We start from the raw sequence: 17,974 nt of genomic DNA, 5'->3' as shown, positions 1-17,974 counted from the left end.
TAGCACCTCTACTTTAAAAAATTTTTGAAACGACATCTTTTATTTAAAATGATCATTTTACCTCTATTAACTATCGTCCTTCGCCCATCACCTGCCTACCCATACCTTCACTCCATCGGCCACCCCACTTTACTCCAAATAGCCCTCACACGTTATTGCTTATAAACGTGTTCTCTATCTTTGCTTGTAATTCTCATTGTTGATCGCAAGATAAAAAAAGAAGAGAGTACGTCATTGACCACGAGTGAGAGAGAGTGTGTGACCTCATGCAAAACATATAGTAATTGAGCTAAGGGGTCCTCCTCGGCTATGAGTGATAACGGATCTAGAATGAGTAAGATGATTTTTTCATACAGTTAAGTTAAGGGTGATATTTTAGAATTTTTTTTAAGAAAAGATGCTCTGTGAAAAAATTTTAAAAAGTAGAGATTTTTTTTTTAAATTTGCCCAAAAATAAAGGGTGAATAAATCGGGAAAAAAAAAACCAAACTGAGGGATTTTTCATGGGAATTTACTCAGTTTTTTTCCAGGTTCGAAATGGGGCAAAAAAAAGACCTCATCCACGTAACATTGTCATTGGTGGTCGATGGCAAAGTGGATATCCGACGCTGCTCCGGTGCCTTCCGTGCGCTCTGTTGCTTATCAGCTTCCAATCTCCCGCTTCTCCCCTTATCTTCTCCAATAGCCACCGAACTCCTGAAAGTTTAGAGCAATGGCGATGAACGTGCTCCCGCTGACAACCCCGCGGGCGTACTTAGAGGGCAAGCCCGTGGGCGGGACGCGGGCCCTTCTCTCCGACCACCTCCGCCGCCACATCTATAACCTTGGCTGCGTCACCGGCATCGACGGCAGCTTCACCGTCAAAGCCGCCCCCCGCAAACCTCGTCAGTTCATCGTCGTGGCACCCTCTGGTCTGCATCGATTACTTGATTGCAATCCATGAAAACCATCTGATGATCGCTGCATTCGATCTTTCGTTCGATTTTTCTTGCATTCTCTTTTATAATAGCTCAAAGATTGGATCTTTGATTGTTTTGATCAGTGTCACCGTCAGGGGTTCTGAAGGCGCGGTTCGTGCCGGAACGCATGTACGCGCTGTTCAGAAGCGGGGCCGTGCTATCCTCTTCGACGCCGAAGCCCAACCTTCATAAGTCTCCAAACTGCACGGATTGCGCTGCACATGCTGTGAAAGTAATTTCCTCCTCTTCGTTTTTCCTTTTACTGCTCTTATTGTCTAGTTCCGTAATCCTGTTTCATGGACTCATTGCATCTGGTTCTGGATCAAAAGAAAGAGGTTTCTGAAGGAATTAGTGATTTCCTTGTGTAACTGGAGCAGAGTTAGTATACTTCAAATTAGAATTTGTTTCAATCAGGCTTCGGAGAAGGCTTATGTACCAAATGACAGTGTTTTTGTGGCTGAATTGTTTGGTTCAGAAAGAAATGGGAGATTGCGAGTAGATGGATGTGCTTTTGGAGGTTGGACTGTGAGGGAATTACTTTATTTTCTTTCTGGACCTATCTGTCAAATTCAAATTCTAAGCATAACTGCTCATGTCACTATCTTATGAACGTTTCCTCTTAAAGACACAATCACTCGGCACTTGTAGTCTGTTTTCTCCATTTCAACCATCCTACTTGCTAAAAGCAATACTTGTCCCAATATCTGTTTAATCAAATGCTAGGATAAAAATCCTATCTTTTTTTACTTTTGGAAATTTCTTATCCATCGGTTGCACTATACCTTCCTTTTATCTTTGTTTGCTGTATGTTAGCTTAACCCTACTTAATTTAAATTCAGTACAACTATGACCCTCCTTGAAGTGAAAGTTTTAGATTTCTTGGATTTCTTACTGATTCGGAAGGGAAGATAAATCAAGATATTCTTTGTGGAGTGGTATATCAGGAATTCTATATTATCATCATGTTACACTTAAATAAAAGGAATATTTAATAGGACAGTTGTAAGGTCAACATGAACAAATAGATATTTAGGAAACTGCATGTGCAAAAGGTTAGTGTTGTTAGGATGAGAATGTTGCAATGGATGTTTGCATTTACTGAACAATCTAGAGTAAGAAATATTACATCCATGAACAAATAAGTTTAACTAGATGATGAGAAAACATTCTAGACTCCATGGACATGTCCAAAGGAGATCTATGGATACTCTGCTTAGATGAAGTGATCGACTAAAGATTAGCGGTGTTGCGAGAGATAGAGATAGACCTTGGAAAACTTTATCAGAAACAACAACAAGACATCTGATTCTTTTTAGTTTTACTAATGATATTATCCCAAATATTCAAATGGTAGGAAAAGATTTGTGGATCCGACACTACAACTTCTTGTTAGGTCATCGAGTATTTTGTTAAAAAACTATGACAGTTATTCAGATAAGCTTTCGATACTAAAATTTTTTGGCTGGTTTAATTTTAAACCAATTAAAAAAATGGTTTAGTCTTTTCTAAGTTCACATTTGCTAATGATTTAATTTTTAATGGTTGTATGCTTCATGGTGGTCTTTTGTCACTATTGAATATTGTTTAAGCCCGCTCCACATATATTAGATACAATTCCAATTTCTAATTGTTCGGTTTTGGAGCTTTCAACAAAAACCATTATTTATAGTTAGTCATCTTTTCATCACTTTGTTGCAAAAATTCTCCAACTGTCTTCTGGGTTTTTCTCTTAAGTTGCTTGTGGTACATAACTCTTAGATTATGTTATCTTTACTATTCTAGTATTTTTCAGGCTGAGAATTACCAGTACCCTTTTGATGCTGCAATCAAGCTTCACCAATTGGGTATCGACTGGAATGCATTTGGTCAGAATTCACTAGGCCATCCAAAACAATTTCAGTATAGGAGTAGGCATCTAAGTGGTTCTGTGCGAGCAGGACCACTAAATGGCAGCCTTGATCCTGTGCCATCAATTGTAAGACGGTTTCCATATATCTTGCTTTGGATATGGTTTTTTCCTTTTATCTTGCTATGGATATGTTCAGTTTTTGTTCGTTCTGTTTGCGCATCTCTGTCTGTTTACCATGGCTTAGTTTTTGCTTCAATGTCTGTATGTTAATGGATCTATTTCTTCATGAATCACTGCAAAATTTTTCTTCTGTATTCCAATCAACTAACATATAGGTAATCTGCTAATAAACAACTTTGAACATTTTGCAGCAATGCATTGTCCTTGACATAGAAGGAACAACTACTCCAATAACATTTGTTACAGATGTTCTTTTTCCATATGCTCGTGATAACGTGAGAAAACATTTGATGTCCACATATGACAGCAAGGAAACAAAAGAAGATATTAAGCTATTGCGTGCCCAAGTAAGATTTCATTGTGCAGTTTCCTGTATTGTCTATTTCCATTATTTGTTTATGATTTATTAGACATTTTAATTGCTTTGGTCTCAAAAACTTTTAGTAGGTGTGCTGTGGTCACTAGTCACAAGACTTGGTTTTGGCTATTCATATAATGATTGGCATAATTGCATCGGTATCCCTCCAAAGTCAGTGATCTTGGTATTTGTCCCGCTATATGTAAAATATTGTAGTTATTCTCTGGCAGTTGACCTTTAGTATATAGACATCAAAACTCAAATTGTATCCCCTTCAAAAATGTTGAAGAACATGAGGGGTCAAATAATTGGTGAAGTCATTTTAATTTTTAAGTACTTCAAATTTTATTATTTCCAAATGCAGTGATAACCATGACTAGTAGTAGTTAACTTGAGTTTGCCGGAAGAATGTTAATGGGAAAAACGTTGAATATATGAAGGATATATATATATATATATATATATATATATATATATATATATATATATATATATATATATATATATATATATATATATATATATATATATATATATATATATATATATATATGTATTGGAGGGCGGATATACTATTTTCACATTTTGAAAGGATAGATATGTAAAACCCCATAATATTTGAATGGAGAAATAGTGAAGGCTGCACTCTTGACTGATGTAACTGCTCTCTAATTACTAGTCAGGCATCCAGTTTCATTTATAAAAAGCCATTTGTTTCAGTTATTTCAGTTTGTCAATTTCTTCCAAGGGGAGCTATCCCTCGATCGTTGAATTCCTACAAGTTTTTGGGGGCATATTTTGCTTATCATATAGTATTCACTATATACCACTGTCCACCAGTTGTTGGATTCAGTTGTGCTTTTGTGTCTTTTATCTAATTTGATTTATTATGTTGTATTTGTCAAGTAATAGTAGAACTGAAAAATTCCCCATTGTTGGTTATGAGATGAAGTTGTTGGGGCTATTTTTTCTTTATCTTGCTGATTGGAAACATAGTAATCTGGCCATTGTCTGTTTTGAGGCAAAAGCAGTGTTGCTGCAGAGTTATAAACAGATGCAGCAGAGAATGGAGGGAAAAAAAAAAACAGAAAAAAGCTTAAAGTTAATAGGTTTGGGTGTGACTCAAGGTAGATCTCCTTATATCAAATGTTAATAGGAAGACTAGAGCAAATTTTGTATTAAAATGGAGCAACTTTGAGATTGGTTGGGGTCTTCCGTCCATGGATGATAGATAGGATAGGATCAGATCATTTATCATCAGGAAGTTGATATGCAATGGCATCCGATATGGCCCACTACTAGGCCCACTTGTTATGCCAATTGCCAACCTCACCAAGGAGCAATCTAGTTAGGACATTGGTCACAACATATAAGAGGGGGGAGGGTCCTTTAGCATAAGGCTTCCCTTATTTGTGAATAGAGCATCAATGAACCCATTGACATATATTGCTGATGAGAAATAAAGACAGATGAGGCACTAGCTTTAGCTAAAGTCTCTAGCTTTGAAGATATCCAAAATGAAATCCTAGCAAATTTTGTGAAGGGTATTTTCAAAATCGAACTTTAGGAGGCATCCAAATGTGGTCCCAGAAGGATGGGTAACTTTGAAGATATCCATAATGAAATTCCAACAGATCTTGTCAAGAGCCTATTTAATGTGATCTCATACACAGAGCTGGATGGCTTCAGGGCTGTCATGAAGCAGATAGCAAGTGCTCTTCCTTTTAGAATTGTTTATTGCATTGTATGTTTAAGTTGGATGAGTATTGGTCAGCATGTTAGCATTACCCTTTTGAATATCTTGAAAATGGTCCTCAAATCTTCAAAAAAAGTTCTACAACACGCATTGACGTGTGTTGGTATGCCGGTATATACCAGACCCATTCTGGTCCGGTCAAGGACTGGCATGGGTCCAGTATCCAAGCCATCAAACTATGATCTTGAAAATCAGTTGCTTAGGCTATCAAGCTAAAAAGTGGTGCATCAGAGATGACTTCTAGCATAGGCTATCTATCACGGACTTAGCTAGTTTTGCCTAAGTCGTGCGGCACCCTTGTATGTCCGTCCGTAAAGGTCAGCCTCTCTAAAACCTCCCATGGTCCCTTAGGATCTACAAAAGAGAAAACGGGTTAGGGAAAGCGCCTCACTCGAGATCCACAAGCAAACATTTCAGAAAACACTACATAGACAATGCAAATTACAAACAGACTTTACAAGCTCTGAAAGGTTGCACAACAAAGGATCAAAATAGTCAACTACAGACCGAATATCTCTCACAAGTGTTCACATGACACAACCTTTATTTACAAGCCTAAAAGGCCACCAAACCTAACTAAAATAGGGCTGTTAAGCCTTCGACCGTCCCTTTACATGCTATGCAAAGTATGAACAAACCAAAAGACTCGGACATACATAAGAATTACATCAAACATCCTATTTAGAATTTTGTTCGTGACATTCTCCCCCACTTATTCCTTCGACATCCTCGTCGAAGCTTTTGTCGACACTGCAACTCCTCGCCTTTGCCGAGTCTTTAATCTTTTACTCCAGCTGTAGTGCGCCTCTCGCTCCTAGCTGCTCTCTACTACTATTATTGAGTAGTTGAACTTTTGATCCGCCATGCTGCTTCAACTCGTCAATGACTCTTGACTCTAATGTAGGGTTGGCTGAGTTGTGTTGATCCCTGTTGGTTCCTGCGGATCCTTCAGATGAAGGAAAAGACAATCCTTACTATGTGCCAGTCTCCCAAATGTCTCATGCTGCTTGAACCGAGTGGATGCTTATTGGAGTTTTAACGAGCATCGTCTCGTAAACTTTTGAAGTTTTGGGTCCTTCCTCCACTAAATTTACCCATCGACTCTTCTTTTACTTAGTTGTCACTTCCAAGTAGATTCGCATCACTTCCGCTTTTGATTGGCATTCTATTGGGAAATGAAGCGGATAATCTACTCTCAATAGCACTGATCATCATTGGTGAGGATTTGACAACTATTGTCTTCCATTATCTTCAAAGGGTCTTTGAACCTGTGTAGAGCTCCTCTGCTGGATAGTTAAGAGAATTGGGGTACTCGGTTTCACCCATTCTCCTAAGAGTTGAGAAGGCAAAGGTTACTTGACTTCGCCCGCCTTCTCGAGGGTTGTACTCCATGCATCGAGCTAGTTACTGGCCTGCGCCTGCTCTTTGCTCACACTTCTAAAGCACTTGAAGTGTTTGCACTCCTTGCGTTGAGTTAGCTACTATGATTCATCTTCTCAATGCCATCGAACTTCTGGAATGCAGGAAGTTTTCACCCCAACTTGGAGTAAGTCTCTAATAGTTTTGGTCGCCTCTGGGATTGTACCGTCTTCTCCACCTACCGTCTACTCCATTGAGTATCAAAAGTATAGCATGGCGTACTGCTTGCTTCGTTCCTTGGTCATGCACTCTTGCACGACCCGAAGTCCTTCACTTTCGGCTATCTTGATGAGAAGCTCGTTGACAACGGTCTTACGAAGTTCCTTGGCTTCTGCCCTTCAGCCTTGTCACGGTACTTGGAGTTTGCCTCTACATGCTCCACTTCCTCGGCCCCTTTCACGACCAAGCGCTCTCACTCCATGAGAGCAAGGGATCGATGACTTCACGGAAGCCTGCCTCTGTGGTACCATGGCGCTACCATGCCCATGGCCCTACCATCCGTCGCCTCGCATCTGCATCCATTTTCTTCACGATCAGTAGATATGTCTCTGTGGCACTCCTCCGAGTCCACCTCCATTCTACTTGATGCTTGGTTTTGGGTAGCTAAGTCCCTCTAGGCTCATCGTCGCTTCCGCGCCTCTTTCGACCTCCTGCTTCAACACCTATGTGTTCTCCAAGCAGTTTCCTTTGTTCGATGGAAAGACAGACTGCAACTCCCATGCATGGCCTCTGCCATCATGTTATAGGGTTTGCACCGATTCTGTTCTCTTTAGCTTCTTTGGTAGCAACATTCGCTTACTCGACCTTGTACTTTAACTTGTCGGGCTCCCTTAAGCGAATATAGGTTCTGGAGTAGTCTAACTCTCCAGCTTCTTCGATCATACCTTTGCATGATCAAGTACCTCCCATGGGACTCACTAGTATTTGCATTTAAACTTTTCCCTCTGTGGTACACAGCCCCCATATGCTGATGACCAAGGCTTTCATCCGATGCAAAATTTGATGCACGCACGGAAGACCCACCTCTGCAGTACCATGACCTTCACTCCTTGAATCCATAGCCCTTCTTGTCGTCGTATTGTTCACCGAAGTGGAGTTCCCAGTAGCTCTCAATCATACCTCTGTATGATATAGTCCCTCACGGGGCAACATTCGTGTGTATCGCATTGCCACGAACTGTTCCACTACGATCTGGTGCACCATGTCGCCTTCTGGTGACATCTTCATTGCATTCTGATCCTTGTGAGATGAACTCGGTTTGTGATCCCATTATGTGTGGCCTCTACCAATACATCGCAGGGCCTCTTCCACCTTCGATTGTGTTTGCTCCTTTAGCAATCGACCTTCGTCCGCCTCCTCTTGGATTACACCTAGATGAAGCACCGCTCTAGGACAGTCCGTCGCCTAGTAGCTCCCGAAGTCCACCGACTTCGCTGAAATTGGTATATCATTGTTTGGATCCTGGGCCTCTGCCCCTACCAGCACAATCTCCGTTGTGCACTACTTCCTTCATGGCAACATGAATGGCAGCACTATGGCATATTCTTCAAGAGTACCCGCCTCTACGTCCTCTTGCCTCGTGCCAAGGCCTTCTGAACCCAACTTCACCTCTGCAAGTTGAGTCGCCTCAGTTCCTCCGTCAAATGCTTCTATGAGGTAAGGTGCATGTGTCTCGAAGCTCCCTTCATCTTTGACACCATGCAGGATGAGCCCGCTCTATCAGAATAAGAGACCCATGGAACAACATGATCTCTCTCTTGTATCTGTAAGAGTTCATGTCCTTGACCTTTGTCCAAGGAAAGCTCTGTGCCTCCGCTCCATGTTCTATCTTCTATGCCGGCTCCCTTCATGCAGCTTGGGAACTTTGTCAAGTTACACCCAAGTTTCTCCGTTCCTCGTTTTGCATTGAGTTGATGGTGGCCCTAGCGCCCACCATTCCATAGGTCAGCCCTCCCTTGAGTCTGATCTCCATATCGACTTCAAGTGTGCCTTCATTTGTGTTGCTTTGGGTCGCTTCCCCACTTGATCTCACAATGCATCCACCAATGCATTCTCTCAAGCGAGATCATGCGATGACTCCTCGCCACTCGCTCTGTCCATTGAGCTTTGTGGAGTTATTGCTTTTTTTTTTTTTTTGAGGTACTCTTCCTCAACATATGCGGTCCGTTGCACATAATTCTTCATCTGGAGAGTCGGGACTTATCCCTCCTAGATATCTGTCCCGTTAGAGTAACTTCTCTCTTCGCTTCCATCTCTCTAAAAGTTTTGGAGACCATCATCCCGTTGGACTACTCCGCTTTGCTGAACAAACTGTGCATTGTTTTGCCTCCCGCAAACGCACTTGCTAGATTGCGACTCTACGTCAATATAGTCCCCGCTGCACCACTCAAGACCTAGCAACATACTGAACTTGCTGCACACTTCAGCCTCCTACGAACGTATCCTTCTCATACTGAAGAGAAAGTTTCAATGCTCCATGGCATCGAGTTTCGGCCGTTTAAGCCATGAACACACCATCGTTCGTATACAAGCCTTTGCATAAGTACCAAATTCTTCGAGTTAGTAATTCCCCTCACCTCTGTGAGCTTTGCATAACTCTTTCGGTCGTTGAATAACCCATTCCGCCTTACATGGTCTCATCCTTTACTAAGTGTCTCGCTTGCCTTGAGCACCATCAAGTATTGCCAACATTGAGCCGTAGCTCAAACTCAGCCATCCCAACCTTTGTGTGCTACGCATTCTTCCCAGTTTGCTTGTCCTCATGGTGTCTCTTGCGCGAAGGGTTGGCCATTCATCTGAATGTCAATCTCAAATGTCCGCTCCTCTGAGTGACTTCTTTTCCCTACATCTCCATGCTCACTTTCCCCCAAATGGTCGCGCATACTGGTTGTTCTCAACGTAGCCCCGCCAGGTCCCTCACGTTTGTATACCAATTGTTTCTATGAGTGCTTGTCCCGCTCTGATACCATCTGTCACGGACTTAGCAAGTTTTGCCTAAGTCGTGCGGCACCCTTGCGTGTCCGTCCCCAAAGGTTATCTCCCTAAAACCTCCCATGGTCCCTTAGGACCTACAAAAGAGAAAACAGGTTAGGGAAAGCGCCTCACTCGGGATCCACAAGCAAACATTTCAGAAAACACTACATAGACAATGCAAATTACAAACAAACTTTACAAGCTCTAAACGGTTGCATAACAAAGGGTCAAAATGGTCCACTACAGACTGAATATCTCTCACAAGTATCCACATGACATAATCTTTATTTACAAGCCTAAAATGACCACCAAACCCAACTAAAATGAGGCTATTAAACCTTCGACCGTCCCTCTATATGTTGTGCAAAGCATGGACAAATCAAAAGACACGGACATACATAAGCATTATATCAAACATCATGTTTAGAATTTTGTCTGTGACAGTGTGTTGGTATGCCGACATATACCAGACCCATTCTGGTCCGGACAAGGACTGGCATGGGTCCAGTAACCAAGACATCAAACTATGATCTTGAAAATCAGTTGCTTAGGCTATCAAGCTAAAATTGGTACATCAGAGATGACTTCCAGCATAAGGATAAGGTAGTTAAGTCTTGATAAAAGTGTTTGGAGTTGAACACTAGGAAAAAAAATTCTAAAAGATGAGATACGTCCTTATTTATCACATCCTAGAAATCCTGGAAGAAAGCTAGTATCAAAATGATGGTCATGCGTTTGTTCAGTTTCATTTGAGGCTAGTTTTTCATGGACTGCAACCTGTATACTCATATGATGTTGCACTTTTGACTGCAGGACATGTGCATTTGTGCGTGCATGTGCATGCATCTTTTCTCCACTTCAGTGCACACGAGATTCTTATGATTGTGATTGATGCAACTGAGTTTTAATATATTAGGTAGATTAGGACTCAATTGGGTCTTCATCCGAGTCCTCAACTAAGTTTCTATTTTTTGAGAATTATGTTACCTTTATTAAGTATCTGAAATAATCCAGATTCTATGAATTGGCTGTTTCCCAAGCTAGGTTGGTATCTTGGGAAGTTCAGACTAGGTAAGTTCAATCTTATTATTTTATTTTATTTTCTGTTTGAAGTGTTTCTAGATTCTTCTGCTTCTAAGCATCCCTTATGCTTTTTGTTTAATTTTTTGTAGTCGCAAGGTGATAGTATTTTCTGTTTGTTTTATAGTTGTCCTTCTCCATATTGTTCTTTTGTGTTGATTTCGACATTAATAACATGTTTAGGTTGAGGATGACCTGAAAGAAGGGATTTTGGGTTCAGTACCTGTTCCATCTGATGATGCTGGAAAAGATGAGGTGATTGATTCTTTAGTAACTAATGTTGAGGCCATGATAAGAGCTGACAGAAAAATTACCTCTCTTAAACAATTGCAGGTAACAGAACTGGACTTTGTGCAATTACAGAAGGAATTATTATAACTTAAAAACTTTCTCTTCCCTTCATTTCTACGTGCAGGGTCATATATGGAGGACTGGATTTGAGAACAAAGAATTGCAAGGAGTTGTTTATGAGGATGTTCCAGAAGCACTTCTGAAGTGGCATGCTAATGGCATAAAGGTGATAATATCGTCTCTTTTTTCAGATTTTTACATATGCAATCTATACCATCCAAATGAGTCAGTTGTCTGTGCTGCTAACTGTGGTCTTTTGGAATATGGGTTTAACTTCAAAGAATAATGTAGCAGAGAAAAAATTGGCTATGATAGTATATATAAAAGAAGTTCATAGCATAACTTATCCATGCATCTTCAACTATTGTTTAACAATTTAACTTGGAATTTTAATTTTGTTTCTATTACATGTTTGACATCAAATATAAGGAGAAAAATATTCATCTTTTTTATAGTTTTGCCTTTTTCTGAAGATTAAATTGGTATTTTCTCAGTTGTCAATAGAAGTTAGGACTAATAGATGATTACATGAATGTACACACTTTATGATGGCTAATTCCTTTTCTTTCATATATGAAACAGAATCAATTCTCAGCTACATGCACTTGATGGTAACACATGGCATGACAGTCATCTACTGCAAGAATTAGAGAGAAATGATAGTCATGGTTATTACTCTGTGAATGTTTTTTTAAAACATAATATGAAACATTATAGTGAAAATTTTGTGTGGAGAACTAATGCAAGTGTACCTGCAACTAGCCTTTATAAAATGGATAATCATGGTCACTGCTACAGTATGCTGATTGACAAGCATAACATCACTAAGTTTTGATGGTATAGTGGGAATTGAAGTCTTTTCTTAGATGTATTGATTAGTCTGGCAAAGAGGGTTTGGTTATGAGATTCATCTCCACTTTTCTTACAAATAGTATCTTTTTTAAATATTCTTATAATCTTCTAACTAAATGGCAAGAGGACTTTGTTTTGAGATTTATTTCCAATTTTCTTTTATAAATAGAATAGTGGGATATCACGGCTTGTTTTATGTTATGACACTTCTAGAATACTATGGCCAGTGGTACTTTTTAATGAATATTCTCGATGCAGGTTTACATATATTCAAGTGGTAGCAGAGAGGCTCAGAGACTTATATTTGGAAACACTTCTTATGGAGACTTACGAAAATACCTATGTGGATTTTTTGACACCACAGTTGGGTAAGGTTATAATTGGTGTCTATAGTGCTGATGTTCTATTAGAATCTTTAGCTACAGACTCATATAAAATCTTTTTGGTCTATAGAAATAAAAGAGAATCACGGAGTTACTTTGAAATTTCTGTGTCAGTGGGAGTCGATGAACCTTCTCAAGTCCTGTTTGTAACTGATGTCTATGCAGAAGCTGTGGCAGCAAAGGCTGCAGGTAAATGCATTAGTGTTATTTCCATTGTTGGTTTGAGTCTGTTTTTCTTGTAGTTTGTTGATTGCTAAAGTATAAATGGATATAGATTTATCCTTCGGCAATTCTTAGTTTCATTGTCTTAACTCTTATCTGTTTTGTTCGAAACTTCAACTGTTAGATGATACTAGGGACAGCATAATCTTACTCGAATCCTAATACCCTTATAGGTTGCATTGGCATCTCTAAGTCTTTCTTAGCTGACAATATTTGATCTTAGGGCTATAAAGTAGTGATCCCACTTTATGGCATGCTTTTTTTTTTGTACTATAGGGGCACTTAAAGTGAAATCAGACTGGATAGCAATAAATACATAACACACTCATCATAGTATCAAGGTCATCAGATGAGATGGATAGCAATAAATAGCTCCTCAACGTCTCATGTGTTGAATCTCATATGGATAGCAATAAAGAGGGTCATTCTATCGTTCGTCCTCCTATGTTCAATGGGACGGACTACACATATTCGAAAACACGCATACGGATTTTCTTATTTTCTATAAACTTCGATTTATGGAATATCATTAAAAATGGTTTTGAAAAGTCTTCCAAAACCAATGAACGAATGAAATGATTTGGAGAAGAAGACTTTTTCTTTGAACACTAAAGCTATAAATGCTTTATTTTGTGCTTTAGATAAAAATGAATTTAATTGTATTTCGATTTATGAAACTACACATGACATTTGACATATACTCGAAATCATATATGAAGGCACGAGTAGAGTTAAAGATTCTAAAATTAATCTTTTGATGCATGATTTTGAACTATTTCGAATGAAGCCAAGCAAAACCATTATTGACATGTACACACGTTTTACGGATGTCATCAATGGTTTAAAAGTTCTTGGCAAATATTTTTCGAATTTTGAACTTGTTAATAAAGTTTTACAATCACTTTCTGAAAATTAAGATTCGAAAATAATTGCAATACAAGAGGCAAAGGACCTAAATAACTTTTTGCTTGAAGAACTTATCAGGTCTTTGATGACCTATAAAATGACATATATAGAACTTGATGAATTTGAGAATAACCTTCCAAAGAATAGGAAGGGTTTGACACTTAAAACAAATGAAGACCACTCGAGTGAAAGCTCAAGTGATGATGACTTTGAATTCCTTACAAGTAAATTTAAAAGGTTCATAAAATAAGAATTTAAAAATAAAATGAACTTAAAAATAATAAAATAACTTGCTATGAATGTAATTGGCCGAGGCACTTCAAAAGCGAATGTCTGTAAGTAAAGAAGAAACTACAAAAGAAGAAGAAAGCACTCAAGACGACTTGAGACGATTTGAGTGTATCAGAAGACGAGGAACAAACCGACAAAGAAGAGATAGCGAACTACGCCTTGGTGGCTTGCGACAACGAGGTAAGTGACTCAACCAAAACCCCTTTACTTTATTATAAAATCACTTGATGCATTTCATTAGTTATTTTAAAATTAGTATATAAAATATAAAATGGGGGGGGGGGATTATGCTTCTCTTTTTAGTGATTTTGAACAAAAAGATCATGACAATTGTATGTTTTATGATAAAGGAACAAAATTTAGATTTAAATCTAATGCTTGTACACTTAATAAGATTAACCCTATGTATGTTTTAAGAAGCAATAATATGTATCTTTATGATTTTCGTATTACTTTTCGATTTTAAATGATGATGCATAGCTTTTGTACAGAAGACTAGAGCATGAAATCAATCACAAAATTTGGAACTAAAAGAACTTTAGCTACTTTTAATCTTATAGGAATCAATCTACGTTACTTTTAATAAATTTCCCGAATGAAAGAAAAGTGATTTTGATGATAATTTTGGATTTGACAATTTGTTTTCATATTTATCCAAACACTTGATTTATTTGACATAAGCTTCGTTCTCGTATGATTTTATCTTCTAAGAGAAGATTTATCTAAATGAATCTTAATTCTATGACATTAATGATTTGAGATTTATTTTATGTGAATTAAGATATCTTATTTGATCTCCTATGATTCTATTCACTATTTACTAAAGAGAATATCATTTTCGGAATTCATGACTTAAGATTTTCCTTACTATTTGATCTTCTAAGATTTATTTTTGATTATTTAAGAGGATATTTGTTAAAATGATTCATGTCTTTTAGTATTCACATAATCTTTGATATTATCTTTCATGACATGATTTTCATTATAAATAATTCCTTTATATTTATGGTTGTAAACCTTATGTTATGAGTAGAGTATTGATGTAAAGGAAAATGAATTGCACCATTATATAATTCCACTCCTCTTCTTTTTGACAATAATAAAGGGAGAGAAAGTATTGCTAGCTTACATATTTCAAGGAGAAAACTTGCTAACTTGCATGTTCTAAATTGATGTAAAATTTGCTAGCTTGCATGATGTAAAATTTGTTAGCTTACATGATGTAAAACTTGCTAAAATTGTTAGCTTGCTTATCTCAAAACAGAAGCAAAGTTTGCTAGCTTGCACATTTCAAAAAGATACAAAAACAAGCTATCTTGCATATCTCAAAAAATACAAAAATTTTACGAACTTTCATATGTGAAAAACTTGCTAACTTGCATGATCAAAATTTGTTATCTTACTAGCTTGCATATCTAAAAACTTGCTAGTTGCACTTTTCCTTTTTGTTGATGATAAAGGGGGAGAAGGTATGATGATTATCATGCATATTATGTCTAAAATAATGATTTGAAATTATGTATGATGATTTGAAATCATGTATATAATGATGATTTTGAAAATATACATGATGAATTGGTATTATACATGCAATACTCAATGATTTTAAGATGCATGCAATGATGTGATTAATTGGTTCTTTCAATATTCATGATGCATGCAATGATGAAATAGTCATGATTTTTTGAATTCAAAGTTTTTAATCAATATGACATATTGATGGGGGAGTTTGGTGTAAACTCCGTCATCAATTGGTTGTCATCATAAAAAAAAAGGGAGATTGTTGAATCTCATATTTTGATGATGAAATCAATTAATGAGTTCACGATCTAATCTGCGTTTTGAGTGACGTAGGACTAACTTCGATCAAAAAAGGCAAATCGATTAAAGCAGGAGGAATCGAACATTGGGCCGAAGTGAAACATGTTAGAAGATTAGACGTTGAATCGGAGGATCAGTCGACGTATCGACAAAAGGCTTCATACCATGAGTTCGGGCATCGGGCCAAAAGGATCGGACATTGTGCCAAGGAGATCGGATGTTGCAGAGGTCAACATGCTGATTGGGCAATATGCCGCAAGAGAGGACGATGCGCCAAAAGGATCGAACGAAGTATCGAATGAACCAATGACATGCCGGACAACATAGGATTCATGCTTGTAATTGTGTGTGTCTAGATCGAGTTAGTTAGGTCTAATTGAGTTGGTTTTAGGTGTAACCATGCCAACTTAATTAGGGGCCAATTAGTTAGTGTCCTATAGCAGGGTCTGGTGGTGGTACCGCCAATACCCCGAAATCTTAGGGATTCAAATTTTTGGCTCTAATTTTTGAAGCCATTTTGGGTCTATAAATACCATAATATTTTCTGATTGAAAAAGCACGAAAAGCAAAACAAAACTTTGTGATTCTAAGGTTGCAATCCTTGTTAGAAAGTTGAGTTCCCTCTTCTGTATACTTAGAGGTTGTTGTAAGGGAGAGTGTGAGGGAATACTTGTAATAGAGGGGTGTAAAGATTCTCTCCTAAACCCGTAAAAAGGAGAAAGAGTTATAAGGGTAGTTGATCTTCGCTCGTTGGAAAGAAGATTGGTAGTGGAAGCCGGTGGCCTCGAGTGAAGAGGAATCGGGAATGGACGTAGGTCGAAACGACCGAACTACTATAAAACTCGATTTGCATTTCTTTTATGCTTTTCATTTATATTAAAAATTGATTTACTTGCTTACTATTTTTATTATGCTTACGAACGTGCACTCTAAGTCAAGCTCATTTCTAATATCGGTTTTTATTGAATGAGATTTTTGAATCGATGAAAAGTTTTATGATAGTTGAGCACTAATTCACCCTTTCCTCTTAGTGCCCATTCACGATCGTAACATGAAGAAAAAACCTTTTATTTGGCTTTTGTAATCCTATGTTGGCTTTGTTACATAAAAACTTTATGACCCAAGCTAGAAACCACATAGCCCTTGCCCCTTGCGTCCCGAAAGAGTGTTCAAGTATTACTCTCACAGGAGGATGATAACACATGTGGCATCTTATGTTATAATTGTCATCTTATTTGACTGTAGATAGGTGCTGGTAGAGAGAAAGATGTGGCAAGTGCATAACTAGTGCACACTTTACTACTTACCGGGTGTAAAATGCATGCTGTCCATCCCACAAGCTACAATACTTCTTCAGATTGCCTTTTTCTGAATCTTGCTGATGGAGCCTATGAATACTGAATAATCTTGCATGCAGAAGAATGATCTATGTTCCTCTTGAACACTGAATTTAAACCAGCACATCAGAAGACCAACTTCTTAGGAGTAAAGAAAGAAGACAAATTATTATGAGATGAAAACTGCAGTATAATTAGAATGAAGATTTTCAATCGAGATGTCTTGTTGATGCCTCATATCTGATAGCTGTGTTCGCTGTTTCATTCTAGGTCTCCAAGTGTTGATCTCCGTTCGTCCTGGAAATGCACCTCTTCCCGAGAATCACGGATTTAAAACAATAAAATCCTTTGCCGATATCCAATGACTTGAGATTTATTCATTTTCCTGGCTTCCTGGTAATGGAACATAAGTGAATCGTTCCATCTTTGGAGGAAGTTCCTACTCAATTTCCAGGTAAAATTATCAAGAAAAAACCAATTACCATTCACATTATTATGATCAAGAATCCTTACGAGGTCAATAAGGACAGAAATCTTACATTGTTGGAAGTCAAGAAAGGCGGCAAGCGTGTTCTTGTTTTACAGGCTCTTTTGAAGGACAAAATCATGTGGCTTTTGAGTCAAATGGAGAGCAACCAAATGGGCAATATCTTAATAATGCTGCTTGATGCCTCTTTACAATTAGTGATCCCTAAACTTTTATGTATGTATTTGTCATATACACTATCTGTTCAGGTATGCATGAATACTTATGAATAATTTATTTTCATTTTCTATATATTCTTTTTTCACTTAGCGACAAAATGTCCAATCTGAATGAGAAGGTTGAGAGTATATCAAACCTGAAATGGATACTTCAAATAGTAGCAAAGTTTTACAAGAAAATATTAAGAAAATTAAATCTATCTCCAAAGTAACTACTGTTTGCTACTGTCAGCTTCTTGTTTGATGCTCTATATGCCAGTTGGCTGCTTTGATGCCCCTACGCCTAAGCCTCCAAGGATCAAAATTGTGGTGTTGTCTCAATTCATAGAGAATGTGGGACTAATGGATTGGAAGCTGCTGCTCTTTTAACACCTTCCCATACATACTCTTAAAGTGACAAAACAGAAAATAGAGCTATAACATAATCAAGAAGGGAAGTCTCATCAAATGAGACCAGGGATGGATAGGAACAGGATCCTTCTCTGCTGCTCTAATTCCCCACCAAATGCCATCATGATTTGGATCCTCAAAT

The 17,974-nt window shown here is 38.0% G+C and overlaps 1 protein-coding gene across 4 annotated transcripts; it reads left to right on the top strand.

The window, feature by feature from the left end:
• The first annotated feature begins 564 nt into the window (after positions 1–564).
• On the top strand, positions 565–17,532 carry LOC103988630 (probable bifunctional methylthioribulose-1-phosphate dehydratase/enolase-phosphatase E1 1). 4 transcript variants are annotated; one of them, XM_065153660.1, is made up of 9 exons: positions 565–911; positions 1,055–1,191; positions 2,752–2,934; positions 3,180–3,335; positions 10,758–10,907; positions 10,990–11,091; positions 12,036–12,145; positions 12,231–12,349; positions 17,008–17,247. In XM_065153660.1, the coding sequence occupies exons 1-9, from the start codon at positions 713–715 to the stop codon at positions 17,100–17,102; spliced, it is 1,251 nt and encodes a 416-aa protein (XP_065009732.1). In that variant the 5' UTR covers positions 565–712; the 3' UTR covers positions 17,103–17,247. The 4 variants fall into 4 exon arrangements, 3 of the variants coding, with proteins under 3 accessions (XP_065009732.1, XP_009405487.2, XP_009405486.2); XR_010497022.1 differs by having other exon boundaries at positions 566–911; positions 1,043–1,191; positions 12,275–12,349; positions 17,008–17,145; XM_009407212.3 differs by having other exon boundaries at positions 566–911; positions 1,043–1,191; positions 10,758–10,829; positions 17,008–17,532.
• Positions 17,533–17,974: the final 442 nt, after the last annotated feature.

This window comes from Musa acuminata, chromosome BXJ3-6, assembly GCF_036884655.1.
Source record: "Musa acuminata AAA Group cultivar baxijiao chromosome BXJ3-6, Cavendish_Baxijiao_AAA, whole genome shotgun sequence".
NCBI lineage: Eukaryota > Viridiplantae > Streptophyta > Magnoliopsida > Zingiberales > Musaceae > Musa > Musa acuminata.
Note: the sequence above shows the minus strand (reverse complement) of the source record. Positions and strands in the feature narration are given on the sequence as shown.